The 15123-nt window shown below is 54.7% G+C and overlaps 1 protein-coding gene across 1 annotated transcript in view; it reads right to left on the reverse strand.

Annotated features, from left to right (window-relative positions):
- The window catches only part of SLC6A1 (solute carrier family 6 member 1), a gene marked incomplete in the record, with an annotated part of 48438 nt that overhangs the window by 18469 nt on the left and 14846 nt on the right, over positions 1-15123 (reverse strand). The window contains 3 exon segments of the mRNA XM_014589126.2: positions 1-56; positions 482-811; positions 2829-2890. Of these exon segments, the coding sequence (XP_014444612.1) occupies positions 1-56; positions 482-719 (294 nt within the window).

Genomic DNA, 15123 nt, shown 5'->3' on the forward strand with positions numbered 1-15123 from the left:
GAAGAGCGGGACCCCCGCGAAGATGAGCGTCAGGAAGTAGGGGATCAGGAAGGCCCCTGCGGGGTGGAGAAGGCAGATGTCTGTAGCCTAAGTTTGGAGGAGCCCCTGCCCATGCACTGGGGTTCTCCCCCAGGGTTTCCCTAGGCCCTGCCCAGAGCAGCACCCGAAGCCAAGAGAGACCCGGGGTAGCCTTGGCCATGGTGCATCCCCATTCTTGCAAAATGAAGAGCTGGGTTATAATTAGATGAGCTCGATGGTCATTGTGGTTTTGAGTACCCTTCGCAGGGGACAGTTTCCTTTGGGAGTCCTCATTCAAAGGAAAAGAAGCAAGAAACGGTCCTGGGACTCCCTTGGGAGTCTTCAGGAAGGGAGACTTCAGGGTGCCCTCTCCCTTAAGGTTGCTCCAGCAAAGACCTTTATGGGCCACTGCTGGGGTGTGGGGGGCTCCTGACCCAGCCCGGGATCACCGTCCAGCACCTACCGCCGCCATTTTTCCCGCACAGGTAGGGGAACCTCCAGACGTTGCCCAGGCCGATGGCGTAGCCCACACAGGACATGAGGAAGTCGAAGCGGCCCTTCCATGTGTCCCGATCGGGAAGGTCGGCCGCCTTCTTCTGCACCTTGACCACCAGGGTTTTGGGCTTGTCGTTGGCCACCGGGGCCTCGCTGACCTCCGTGGAGATCTGCCCGTCGGCCACCTTGCTGCCGTTGGTCGCCATGTCTCGCAGCTTGGACGCAGGGGTCCTGGCAGGTGGACGTGCGCTGTCAGCCCCGGTCCACGTGGACAGCAGCTTTGCGGCTTGGGGTCACCCTAGGAGGACAGGAGTGGGGTGATCTTACAGTTGCCCTGCCCCCGACATAGCACAAAGGGCCCACAGACAAGCACGGGGGCCCCTAGGAGTCCTCTCTCCCGGCAGCCCCTGCTTCTGCAGGAAAGAGACACCTTTTGTTTTCAAGACAGAGGGTGCAGCTGCCCGCGTCTCCTGGACTCCCTTTGGTGCTGGCATCTGTGTCCTGGCAGAGGAGACATCAGAAGTGACCACGTTTCAGAACAGACCTACTGGGGGCAGCAGGTGGCGTGGTGGTTAAGGGCGCTGGACTCCTACATGGGCAACCGTGGTTCGAGTCCCAGACCTGGCGGCTGGCTTTCACACTTTCCATCTTTCTCTCCCTCTGTCTCTCTCTAGTAAAATTAAAATAAATAAAGTCAGATAAAATAATTCTTTTTTTTTTTTTTGGAGAGGTTTTTGCTATAGGGCGCGTGCGCTCGCCAGACAGACAGAGAGAGACAGAGAGACAGAAAGCGAGAAATCACCCCCCAGGGAGGACGGCCACGCCGCAATCCCTTCTCCATTCTCCTCTTGGTATTTAGGGCACATCACTCACACCCTCCCAGCATAGCCATTACGCTAACTGCTGGTTCCCATAAAAATAATTCTTTAAAAAAAAAAAAAGAACAGAAATACTAAATGTCTAATGACAAAATCCTCCTCGCCTTTGCCACCAAGGAGGCAATCAGTGAGACAGGAGTCAGACCCACTTACAGGTAGACAGGGGAGGGCCCGGAAAGGAAGTCTCCACGTTTTCTTTTTTTTGGAGAGGTTTTTGCTATAGGGCACGTGCACATGCCTGGTGTGAGTTTTAAGCCACTGGTCTGGGACTCGAACTGAGGTCGACTATGTGCGGGTCCAGCGCCCTGCATGAGCTTTAGGCTGCTGGGTTTGGGACAGAAACCATAGTGGATGGCATGGGAATCCATGACACCAGCTGCTAGTCCCGACTGTACTACTTTGGAGCTGTGCGGCTTTGAGTAAATGTCATCCTCCCCGTGCCTTACTCTCCCTCCTTCAAAATGAAGACAATAGTGCATTCCTTCCCCCATTCCTTCCCGGGTTGCTGGGAGCCTTGATTCTTTTTTAGAAGGTTTTTGCTATAGGGCGTGTGGGTTCGCCAGACAGACAGAGAGAGACAGAGAGACAGAAAGTGAGAAATCACCCCCCAGGGGGGATGGTCACGCTGCAATCCCTTCTCCTCCATTCTCCTCTCGGGATCTTGGGTACGCACGCACATGGGCCCGGCATGAGTTTAAGCTGCTGGGTCGGGACTCGAACTGCGGTCGACTCCATGGGAGTCCAGCAACATAGCCATTACGCCAACTGCTGGTCCCCAGGAAACCTTGATTTTGTATTTTTCATGCATTTGTTTGGTGTAGGTGGTACTTGCACTCACTGGAGAGAGACAGAGAGATAATGGGGGAGATGCCCTCAGAGGAGATGGCCATGCCACAGTCCCTTCTCCTCCATTCGCCCTGTGTGAATTTGGGCACACGTGCACTCACGCCTGGCATGTTTTTCAAGCCGTCAGGTCCAGGACTCGAACCATGAAGTCAGCCGTGTGGGATACAGCTTCCTTAGACCTGAGTCTACTTTTCACACACTTTGCAAAAGAAGATTCATATCCTTGCAGCCAAGCACTGAGCCTCCGCATAGAAAGGATCAACGCTTAGCGAAATCTCTCAGCCCTCGGTCACCCCAAACTGTTGGTCTGACAGTCTGAGTTCGATACACGGCACGGGGGAGAGGACAGGGTGTGAGACAGCCTGGCCAGGCTCAGGTCTTCCCTGCCTTTCGCAGCTGAGTCCCACCACTCAGTACTGCTGTTAAGTACTGTCCCGCTAGCTCCGAGTCCATCTATAAAATGACGGCGATCCTCTCTGGCTCCCCGTTACAGCAAGAATGGGCTTTCAGGACCACTGGGTGCTTTTCCCCTGCTGGGGTGAGAGTGAGAATTCTGTGCACGGCGGTTCTCATGGCGGCTGTCAACGTTACCTGGTGAATTTCTGTGGTGGGTCAGCTCCAAAGGGCTCCCTCTGCAACCTCCCGACCAGAGCCTGCAAAGCAGAGAGGAGAGAGGGGGGACAGTGAGCTGCGGGCAGGGCTGAGGGCGGCTCTGGGACAGGCAGCAGGGGTGCAGGAAGCCTGCCAGGTGTCCGGGCTGTGCACGTGTGCATCCCGGCCAGGGTGAGCACAGCGAGTCCATGCAGTGTGGCTCTGGCCCACGGGGGCTGGAACATGCAGGCGTGGGGCCCTTGGGACAGCTCAGGGGTGGCATGAAGGCAGGGTGAGGAAGACATTCCATAACTTTATCAGAAGGAAAGAGAAACCCACAGCAGGACTGCAGTGCCCAGGGCCCCGCAGGGAGCCGCTGCGTGCAGCTGGTTTTGTTCTCTGCCCTCCCTCCAAACTTGCAGGAATGTCAGAGAAGACCAGCTACGAACATGGGGAAGAACACCTCTTTTTTTCATTTTGGTTTTTTGGAGTGAGAAAGGTAGGCTTTGAAACACTTCAATAATCCTATTTTTGCGGCCTCATCCCCTTCCAAAATTATTAAAAAAACAACAACGAACCCAAACAAACGAACAAAAAAAACCCCAAAAACCAAAAACCAAACAAACAAACAAACAAAAAAAACAAAGAAAAACATTAGCAAGATAAACCTGAAGATGTTAACGGTGACTCGTTGATGAGGGCTTTTTGCTTTTTTGCACTTTTTATTTCTACAATGTCCTACCGAAGTTGTTTACACGGATAAAAGCACACCAAGTACATGTATGGAACCCTCAGGGCACATGGAACATGTGAAGCGCTGGTCTGTGGATTCTCCGATGGAGGAGCTGAGCCAAAGCAACGCGTGGCGTGGGTCTGGCCCCTTCCCCACACGGCCTCCGCCCTCAGCTCTGCCCTGCCGGCGCCCCAGCACCCAGACAGCACAGGGGTGCCCTTGCCCTCCGGTCCCACACATGCAGCCCGTTACCAAGTACCATCGGCTCCTCTGAGAGGTCCCCGAGAACCAGACCACCTTCGGACAATCCAAACTTTATGCCACCCCTGCATCTGGGCCGTTCAGTGTGAGCTTCTCCACGGCCTTCGGGCTGGTCCTGGATACCCATGAGGTCCTGGGCTGGGCACGGCAACGTCAGAGAGCCCTCTGGACACAGGCTGGTGGCCGCCTCCATCCTCAAGATGGCAGGAGGTTGGAGGGAGCCGATTCTGTGGTCTACCAGGGAGGCTTATGACAGGCAGCAGAAAGCGTAATCAGGAGAACCAGGAATTCAGGGCTGAAGGGTTTGACTCTGGGGGACCAGCAGTTGGCGTAATGGCTATGACACTGGACTCCCATGTAGTCGACCGTGGTTCGAGTCCCGGACCCGGTGGCTTAAACTCACGCTGGGTGCATGTGTGTGCGTGCCCAAGATCCCGAGAGGAGAATAGAGGAGAAGGGACTGTGGCATGGCCATGACCCAGGGGGGTGATTTCTCGCTTTCTGTCTCTCTCTGTCTTTCTAGCAAATGCACGTGAACCCCTTTAGGGAGTGGGCAGCCATGAACTGTCATGACAATGATGTCCTTAACTGTCCCCACCAACTACCCTTGTGGGCTCTGGTTGCCTTGTTTTTTCCAAATGATCTAATTGCTAGGACCAGGGCTGATCACCTGACCCAAGCTAGCCAATCAGAGCTTCTGCCCTGGGAACTTGGCATGGGAAGCCCCGTCAGTGACTTGAGACCTCGGAGGCTGCCGTCCTCTGCCGTCTTGTCCTCAGTGTGGCAGAGAGTGGGTCTGATGAGGAGGAAGGAACCCAGTGATCACAAGATGGCCAGGGCGCCTCCAAGGCGTTCCCGTGTGCAGTTTCCGGGCTCTCTTAAGATGGCCATGGTCTCGCTCTTGGACTTTACAGAAGGTTCTCACAGTCATAAAATAAATTCCTCTTTCCTGTTTCCATCAGCCTGGGGATGGGCTCCTGCTATAATCTTATATCTCCAACAACCCCACGGGTCCACCAGGAAGCTCAGCCCACATGTTCTCCACGAGTGTACTGAGCACCCTCTCGTGCCCCGTCCTGAGGACCCCGAGGGGGTGGCCGCTCTGAAGGACCACGAGGAAACCGTAGGTGCGAGAACGTGTCCTCAGATTTACCAATGGCCTGTAACATCGCCAGGAGGAGCCACGTGACCCTATGTGGGGGTTTCCTCTTAGGACACGTGATATACATGGAAATGAACAGCTTAAACCGGGAATGCATAGAACTGATGCTTCTTCGAGAATCCAGGAGTGAGGAGGTGCTTCGATTTGCCTAGCAGCGAAGTCGCCCTGGTGCTGAGTCAGACAGACCCGGGCTCTGGGACTGCGAGAGTCACTTCGCCTTCTGAGGGTCATCTGTAAAATGAGGGCATCATAACCGTACCCCCTCACAGGGTTTAAATGAGATGATTCACTGAGGTCACGTCGGGCCAGCAGATAGTGTAGTGATTAAGGCACTGGACTCTCATATGGCTGACTATGGTTCGAGTCTTGGATCCGGCAGCTTGAAACTCACACTGGGCACACACAAGTGTGTGCGTCTCTTCTCCAAGAGGAGAATGGCGGGGAAGGGATCGGACGTGGCCATCCCCTCTGGAGGGGTGATTTCTCTCTTTCTCTCTCTATCTCTCTGGCGAACACATGTGCCATATGGCAAAAATCTCTTTCTAAAAAAAAGAAAAAAATGAGGCCATGCATGTAAAGCATGCCCAAACAACGGCCAGCTCACGTAGGGCTTAGGAGACAGCAGCCGTTACCGTTGTGGTCATTGTCACCATCTGCAATGAGTCAGTGGTTCTCCACCTGGCACCCGTGGCTCCCAGAAGGCCCTCCCAGTAATAGTAACAGCAACAATAGCTACCACGCATAGACAGCTTGTGATTCGGGTTGCCCGGTGTCTTTCAGCCTTTCCACAAATCCATTGGCGTTCATCTCCTGAGTCCTCGTGGGAAATATTCGCTAAGAAAAATGTCATGTCTTTCCGCTCTGTGTGTGTGTGTGTGTGTGTGTGTGTCTAACGCTTTGCCATAGGGCATGTGAACTTGCCAGAGAAGGCTAGAAAGAGAGCGAGGAGAAGTGAGAAATCATTCCCCAGGGATATGGCCAGGCCACCATCCCTTCTCTTCCACTCTCCTCTTGGGACTTTGGGCACACATTGCACATGCGCCCAGCTGCCGGGTCTGGGACTCCAACTGCCCGGTCAGTATGTGGGATCCAGCCGCCTTAATCACCACGCCACCTACTGGCCTGCTTTGTGCTTGCCTTTTTTTTTTTTTTCTTTTTTTGGAGAGGTGTTTGCTATAGGGCACCAGAAAGACAGAGATGCAATCTCTTCTCCTCCATTCTCCTCTCGGGATCTTGGGCACGCACGCACACGCACCCAGCGTGAGTTTAAGCCACCGGGTCCAGGACTCGAACCGCGGTCGACTACGTGGGAGTCCAGCGACATAGCCATTATGCCAACTGCTGGTCCCCTTTGTGCTTTCTTTATGCCAACTGCAAGGGGCCTCGTTCACCACCCTGGGCCAGCCAGAAGCTGGGAGTGGTCCGTTTTGTATATGGCTAATTAAAAAAGAATTTGTCTGTAATAAAGTCTGGCAGGGGAAAAAAAAAAGCTCGGAGAACGGTCTGGGGGTCTGAACTCCAACGCCGGCTTGTTGCCCTGTCACTTTTCTCTCCTGTGAGAATCAGCACACGGGAAGCACAGGTGTGTGCAAGTTCGCGGCAGGGCCACCTGGCTCCCTTTCTATGGGTCGGTGGGCAAGCCATGATGTAGAGGTCTGTGCAAAAATGCATCACGACTCTCCCGACGACCCGGCAGCACGTTCGTTACCTCGAAGGCAGAGGCCCCCCTTTTCCAAGTTGTTACTTGCCCTTTCCTGACTCACCCTGTGCTTCGGGGCTCTCCGGGACCGTGTGGGACAGGGCACGGCTCTGCAGGTGCGCGGTGGTAAGGTCACAGCCCTCCCCTCCTCACCTGTGCCCAGCTGGGACCCTCCGTGACCTGTTGGACAGTGGGTGGGAGAACACCTCACCTCCTCCTAATTTTCAAGGCCTGCTTCTGGAGTCCCCCAGGTCTTCCTTGTCAGGTGACACTGTCTGCGGGCTGAGAACCTGGCTACACAGTCTGCCAGGTGCCGAGCACACCACCGTAGACCGCATCCCAGCACGGCCACGCTTTCTTCAAGCACCCTCCGTTCTGAACGACAGACACTCTGGTTGCCAGAGTTCGAATCTTATGATCCGGGCCCCTCGCTATCTTTCGGCATTTTCACAGGTCCGTGGGGATCCATGAATGCCACTGGATGAGTGAACGGACAGGTCTCAGCAGAAAGCTTCACCGTGCAGATATTTACCGAAGGCCTAGTGCGTGCTCGGAGCTGGGGTGACCCCAGGAGGCAAGGATGAACAAGGCCTCCTGCCCTCCCCAAGGTCAGAGCCAAGGAGTATTTTCGCCTGTAGTTGACCTTACTCTCCCTGATCATTTCTACAAGAATTGCAAGAAGATACTGTAGGTCTAGAATGGATGAGCGACGTCAGCCAGAGAAGAGATCCGTGATGAGGGGCCATTTGAGCTGGGCTTTGAAGGTCGAATAGGTGTTCGTCAGGCTTAAAGGAAGGGAAAAGACTACCCAAAGGGAGGGAAATACAAAACACGAGTAGAAAAGTGGGAAGGTAGGAAGGGCAGTTTGTGAATGGCCGGGAATGACAGGCGAAGGGACTTAGGCACCACTTGCAGGGGTGGAGCAGGGGTGATCACATGATTAGATTAATATTACAAACAAGACGCACTGGGGTGGGGGGCCTCTGGGAAGGATGGAGTTAAAGAGAGCCAAGGCAGGAAGGTGGCGTTGTCCCCACAACGTCCCATCCTTCCTCCACGTACACTCTGTGACTGCGTCCTAAAGCCATCGATAAAAATGGGGCCAAACCAAGCAGAAAGACTCTCTCTGCCAATCTCTCTGCCATGAAGAGATGATCTGTGAGAAAAACTAAGCGTGGAGTCTGGAAGCCTTAGATCCGAAGTGGCAAAATGGGTCAACACTGACCCTTGGGCTTATTTTATTTGGGGGGAAGATCAGTTTGAATTAGGAGCCAGAAATGTGAGTCTCTGGGACACAGTCTTCTCGAGCAGCGGGAACAGCAGGTGCAAAGGCCCTGAGGCAGGGCCCCAGGCGTGTTTGAAAGACAAGGAGGCCAGGCTGACTGGAGTCAGCAGGAGGCCAGGCGGAGGCGGCCGACAGGGGCCAGATCCCACAGGGTCTCCACACTTACAGCAGAGTGCTGATTCTATTCCGAACGGGACGGGAGGACGTGGAGGGTTTGAAGCAGTGGGGTGATGGGACTTACATTTCACCAGGCCCACACAGAGAGGCTGCAGAGGGCAAGGGTGGAAGCAGGGGGCTGGTTCAGAGGCCAAGAGTCCAGGCGAGCTGGTGGAGACCTGACCGGCGGTGTCGGCCAGAGGGCCAGAATCTACTCCGGAGGTGGGGACCGCAGGCCTCGCGGGCGGATTGGCTGGGAGCAGCTGGCCCTGGGCCCCTGTCAGGCCAGGAGGCGGGGCCTGTGTGGAAGTCACTTGGGACAATCTCCCTCTGTCCCACTGCATCAGAGGGACAGGCGGCTGCGTGGGGTGGGGACCTAGGCAGAGTCCAAAGGGCCAGGGCCATTGTCAGGGCCGCCATTGTCTCGGGCAGGCTGGGCCCTAGGGCGAGCCAGGGAAGCGAGGAGGGAAGCCACCCTCTGGGGGAGGGCCGCTGGCTCGGACTGACGCGGTGCACACGCCGGCTTTGTTTCGCTCCCGTTCTATAATGACAGCAATCGCAAAGGCTTGCTGCAGACTGCAACGGCCCTCCTTGCCTTTTCTTTCTTTTTGAAACTCTGTCGTTTGAGATTAGGAAAAAAAAAATATTGGGTTTGGCTTCATTCCAAGGGGAAGCATATTGCAGCTTATTCTCTGCTCTAGGGAGAAACGCTAGGCCCAATCAATTGGACGAGGCTTTATTGAGCATCTGCTATGTCCCCACACCCGAGCCAGCGCCCCTCCAGAGACAAGCGCCAGCCCCTACTGGGGGTCTGCTATGCTCCCAGGTGCTCCATCACCCAGGCCTCATCTCAGCTCTGCAAGGCGAGGGCTCATCCACCCCCGGCACAGAGGCTGACTAGCCTGGGGCTCTCCTGAAGAAGTCTCCAATTGCTTACGTTGCTGGACTCCCACGTCGTCGACTGCGGTTCGAGTCCCGGACCATCAGCTTGAAGCTCAGGCTGGGCATGTGTGTGTGTGTATGCCCGAAATCCCAAGAGAAGAATGGAGGAGAGGGGATTCTGAGGGCTGATTTCTCGTGTTCTGTCTCTGTCCTATAGCAAAAATCTCTAAATTAATTAATTAATTAATTAAAAAGTCTTGAGTGACTCTGGGACTCAGGTTCGTGGTACACAAAGCAAGGTTCTTTAAGGGACCACATCAGTGTCACCTGGGAGCACCAGGAATAGAGTCCTGCCCCCGCCCCCTCCAGGCCTATGGGATCAGAAGTGACTTTGAACAAGGGTCCCCTGATTCGGGTGCACATGACAGCTCCAGAAGCTGAGTTTGGGATGACCAGATCGCATCCCAGGGCTTGACTTTGTTGTTGTTGTTTTGGAGAGGTTTTCACTATAGGGCACGTGCACTCACCAGACAGACTGAGAGAGACATAGAGACAGAAAGCGAGAAATCACCCCCCAGGGAAGATGGCCACACCGCAATCCCTTCTCTTACATTCTCCTCTCGGGATCTTGGGCACACATGCACACGCGCCCGGTGTGAGTTTAAGCCACTGGGTCCGGGACTAGAACCGCGGTCGACTAAGTGGGAGTCCAGCGACATAGCCATTACGCTAACTGGTCTCTCAGGTCCCTGTGTTTCTGAGAGCCGGGTGTGGAGCTGGCACGCGTCTCACTCCCCTCATCTGTACACGGCGGCCCTCACACTTCCCAGAACTGTTAGGAGAATTCGAATGAGAGAGCGCATGGGAGAGGCTGGCACGAGCTGAGGGCTTGGAAGACAGGACGTGTCTGTAAGTAGCAGCTTCGGCTGCCGCTCACACATGAATGTGCAGAAGGGCGCTGCAGTGGAAAGCATAGTGCAGACGTGAGGACCAGTGAACGGCTGACGGTCAGGTGTGGGCTAGTGTGAGTGCGTGGGGGGCTGGCTTCTGCAGGCCCCCCGCGGGGGCTGCCGCAGACTGCAACGCCTCACCCTGGAACTCAGAGACGGCTCCGTGAGAAGGCGCTCTCATGGAGAAGGGGCAGCTGGAGAGAGTCTTGGGGCCAGCCGGGTCTGTGGGTGCAGGCTGAAGGACAGATGGACCGGCCTGGACAGTCCCAAGTCCCCCTCTCATGCATCATGGGGCTTGAGGCGGGACCCCAGTGGCCTCCTCCCAGGCTGACTTGTTCTACGCCATGTTGCTGCATCTTGTCTACACTGGCAGTTCACAGATGATGAGAAAGGACCAGAGAGGGCTGGTGGCTGGCCTGAGGTCACACAGCATGCGAGTGGCCTGGTTGGTACAGACTCCCCGATTCCCAACCCTCTGCATTCTCAGTCAGGATTTGAAGACAGCAATCCTGCACCTTGGTGCAGACCCCTCAGCTTGGAAGTGACCTCTCCACGTGCCGAGAGGTTACCTGTAGATCTGGCCACCTTTCTCAACTGCATTCAATAAATGCTTCCCGACATCCCGCGGTGGCTTTCAAGCAAATTACGTCTCAGAGCGTTGGTTTCCTCATCGGGAAATGGGCCTGAGGGTAACCACTTCACTGAGGACTGTACAGCGAGCACTAAACGCACTGAAGCTAAAAGGGCCCTTGTCCCATTTTGCTGAAGTTGGCGCACAGCTCAGAGGTCAGACGACCTGCCCAAGGGCACACGGGACAGACCCACTGACTCGCTCAGCAGGTACCACCAGGCCCTGGCCTGAGTGAGCTCCCTGAAGCCATCAGACCTGCCTGGGCCGTAGCCGCCCTGAGCCTGCCTGTGAGTGGCAGTGGGGCAGGTAAGGCCGGGTGAAGAGGGCAGGTCAGGTGGGACAGACAGGAAACCAGGCTCCAGCCCATCTGCTCTGTGCTCAGCCTCTGAGAGCCTGGTTGTCTGGGGTCTGGGGCACGTCTAGAACCACAGTGCAGGAGGAGGCCAGAGGGCCCCGCCCCAACCACCTGGCCAGGAGGACACTGAACTTTGCAGCTCCTGGAGGTTTGGTCGCCCCATCCAGTGGTGAAACAAGCTCCCAGAAGCCTGGCTCTTTCTGCCACGGTTGCTTACAGAGGAGAAAAGTCCTCCGACTTGTCATTGCCGGGGGGACGGGGCGGAAATAAAGAGCTCAGAGTGCGAAGAGGAAGTGAGCGGGCATGCGTACTAACGTGCCGGGCCACTCTACACGCTTCACGCCTAGTAACGTGCTACGATCACGCTAATTCACTGAGGGGTAAACTGAGGCACAGAGCGGTTAAAGAGTCGAGCCAGAGGTCTCTCAGCTGGGAATCAGGGGCACCAAGACTTGAACTCAGGTAGCTGTGTTCCTAGGTCCACACTCTTAACATGGGTACTCTGCTGTCTCTCTCTCTCTTTTCTTTCTTTATTTGATTTATTTATCATCATCATTCTTTTTTAATCAAAGAGAAACAGAAGGAGAGAGAGAGAGAAAGGGAGAAAGCAAGCCACCAGGTCTGAGACTCAAACCGCAGTCGACCATGTGGGAGTCCAGCGTCTTAACCACCATGCCCTCTGCTGTCTCTTACGGGGTGCCAGCAGCCCCACCTTTGGGATATGTAAAAGTGACCCATTTCCAAGAGGCAACTCCCTCCAAGATAAACCCTTGCAAGGCTAAAGCCTGCATTTTCTCTCTTTCTTTTTTCTTTAATTTTTTTTTTGCTATAGGATGTGTCCACTCCCTGGAGAGAGGCAGAGACAGAGAGACAGAAAGCAAGAAATCGCCACCCCCACCCCCCAGAGGGATGGCCACATCGCAATCCCTTCTCCTCCATTCTCCTCTTGAAATCTTGCACATGCACGCACACGCACTTGACATGAATTGGAAGCCACCAGGTCCAGGACTCGAACTGTGGTTGACTACATGGGAGTCCAGAGATGTAACCATTACACCATCTGCTGGTCCCCACACCTGCACTTCATTAAAGAAACCCAGGAGGGCCTTGAGGTCGTCTGAGATTTGGCTCCAAGAAGGCTAACCCGCCCCCAGGGTTGCTGTGTTGGACGGATCCTGCAGGCATCCCAGGAGCTGAGCAATCCTCCCCAGGCTTGGGGTTTTCATAAAAGCCCCTCGCATGTAAAGGGACTTCAAAAAATTTGTGAAAAATGGAATAAAGTATGATTCTATTTCGGTGCAAAACAAATTGGAAATCCATATGGAGTTGGTTTTCTCTATATGTGCTTTTCCATGAACTTTTTGAAGACCCTCCTTGTATAAATGATATGATGCAATGTTTGCCTTTCTGCATTTTCTGCATCTAGCTTACTTCCCTTCCCATAATATTCTCCAGATTCATTCTTGGTGTTGCAAATGACAGGACTGCATTTTTCAAGGCTGCATAGTATTCCATTGTGCCGTTCACGGCATTGTACAGTGTAACCAGCTGCAGCTTTTCTTTTGTCAATTTTTAAAAAAACAGAGTTCCCCGGAGGCAGCCGGCCCCAAGGCACAACACTCTACTCTCAGAGACCCTAGCTCTGTTCTAACAGCAGATATTGATGGGCCCCTGTAGCAGTTAGGACGCCTGGTCTCAGGGGTGTATCTGTGGGGTGAGGGCCTTTGTGGGGGCTGACCCTAGAAGAGGACGGGTAGTTACTTAAGACCCTGGAGTCTCATAAACGCAGGTTCGAATCCTCACTCCACATCTTGCTAGCTGTGTGATCGTGAGCCGGTCCCTCCCCCTCTCTGGGCTACAGCTTCCTTTAACATAAGGAGCATAGCAGACTAATTCCTAGCACTTCTGATTTTCATCCTCATTCTTTTTTCTTTCTTTCTTTCATTTTCTATAGGGTGCATACGGTCTCCAGAAAGAGAGACAGGGAAAGTGAGAAATCACTCCCAAGGGAGGGTGCCCATGCGGCAACCCCTCTCCTCCTTTCTCCTCTCAGGATCTGAGGCATGCACACACACACACACACACACACACACACACACACACACTGCCATGATCTTCAAGTCACCAGTTCTGGGACTTGAACTATGAAGTTGGCCATGTGGGATCCAGCGCTCTAACATCCAGGCTACCTGCTCTCCCCTGCATCCCCAATCTGGAATGAGCCGGCCTGTCTGGCTCACACAGTCAGCATCGGCGAACTTCCATTCCAGCCCCTCAGTCTGCAACACCCAACTGAGCACCTCCTCTTATCCAGGTCATTCTCAGTCCAACCCGACCCGCCTCGGCTGTGCACCTGCAGGGAACCAGAGCCCACGCAGGGTGCAGAGGCACAGCCACAAGCTGGAGTCCGAGCCCTCAGGAGAGCTGGAGGGAGCCATGGACATCACCGTCCACCCAGTCAGTTCCTGGCGCGCAGAGAAGCAGAGGCAGAGCCCTGCGGTGGGGCTGGGGATCCAGGCAAGCAAGTGGGAGGGGATGGCGTTCGGGCAGGTGGAAAGAGGGGGTCCTTTTTATAACCACAGCCGCAAAAGATGCATTAAAATTCTTGCCCTTAACCACGGACCTAGCTGCCTGTTCCAACCGAGGCAGAGAAGAGGTTCACACCCACAACGCATTCACAAGCATGACCACTGGTGGGGCTGACTGGGTTCTGGGGTGATTTCGGGAGCCAGGCTGGGGAGGCAGCCAGTAGAACTCAAGCGCTCTGAATGCAGGAAAAGGGGGTTCATTTTATCCTACAGTGAGATCCACCCTAAAAGCTCATTAAAAGCATAATACAAGAGGATGGTCAAAAGTTTACGGGAAAATAGAATAGAAAGTTATGACTTTAGGACCAGCAGATGGCATAATGGTTACATTGCTGGACTCTCATGCAGCCGACTGCAGTTCGAGTCCCAGACCCAGCGGCTTAAAACACACTAGGCGCGTGTGCGTGCGTGCCCAAGATCCTGAGAGGAGAAGGGAGGAGAAGGGATTGTGGCGTGGCCATTCCCCCTGGGGAGGGGTTTCTCGCTTTCTGTCTCTCTGTCTCCCTCTGTCTTTCTGGTGAGCACATGCACCCTGTAGCTAAAACCTCTCTCTAAAAGAAGTTACGAGTTTATTTGGGTGCAAAACGTTCTGAAATCCATGAATAGATTTGTTTGTGATACACAATTTCTGCGAAATTTCTGAAGACCTCGTGTGTGTTTAGGCATTCCACGGATGATTGAGTTTACGCCTCACAATGCCCCCATTGCACAGACGAGGAAGCGAGGCTTAGGCAGGTAAAGCAACCGGCCTACAGTCCCAGAGCCAGGCGCAGTGGTTAAACAAGAAAGCTCTCTGAAGCCGACCCACGTGGGAAGGTTCCAGGTTCACATCCCAAGACCTCCTTGAGCCCACCCAGCACATGTGTGCCCGTGATCTGGGGTGGCTGAGGCTGGGGTGGGTCACAGCTTGAAGCCCCTGCTGGGGGGTGCCCCCTCTCTGTTTCACGGAAAAAGTAAATAAGGTAAAGAGGAAGTGGAGGGAGAGGAGGAGAGAGGCAGGTGAGGAGGAGGCGGGGGAAAGGGCTGAGAGATGAAAAGGAGGACAGGGAAGGACAGGAAGACGCCAAGGGGGGGGGCAAGGGAAAGCGGACGTGCCCTCCACATCCTGCCTGCTGCACACACTCGCCTCTGCTACCCCTGCACCCTCCCACGCGCGCATGCTTTAGCAATGAGAAGCCTGGGGTTTGGAGCCCCAGGTCACATGTAGCTGAGGCCCGAGTCCGAATTCAGCCCCAAGGTCTGTCCTGCTGTTTTCCTCCAGCTGGCTCTGACTGGCGGGGCCATGGGTTTCAGCCTCCATCCAGTCACACCCCGGGCCTCTGCTAAGAACAATACCGCACTGGGCACAACAGGGCTCCCCACGGGCCAGGGCCAGGGTCCTGGCCTCTGCACCCTCTCAGTCCCGACCCAGTTCCCTGCCTCCGCCTTCCTGTGGCTGGGGCTGGGCTTCCCGGAGGGCATCAGTCGTGTAAAGGTCCGGGCTCAACCGGCTGGAAAGGACGGATTCGGGTCAGGAAATAAGCGTTTCAGGAGACCACTTGGCATTCTTTCCCACGGCCTTCCAAAACACACTTGTAGACACCCTGGGGTTAA

Source organism: Tupaia chinensis, unplaced genomic scaffold, assembly GCF_000334495.1.
Source record: "Tupaia chinensis unplaced genomic scaffold, TupChi_1.0 Scaffold000333_1, whole genome shotgun sequence".
Classification (NCBI taxonomy): Eukaryota; Metazoa; Chordata; class Mammalia; order Scandentia; family Tupaiidae; genus Tupaia; species Tupaia belangeri.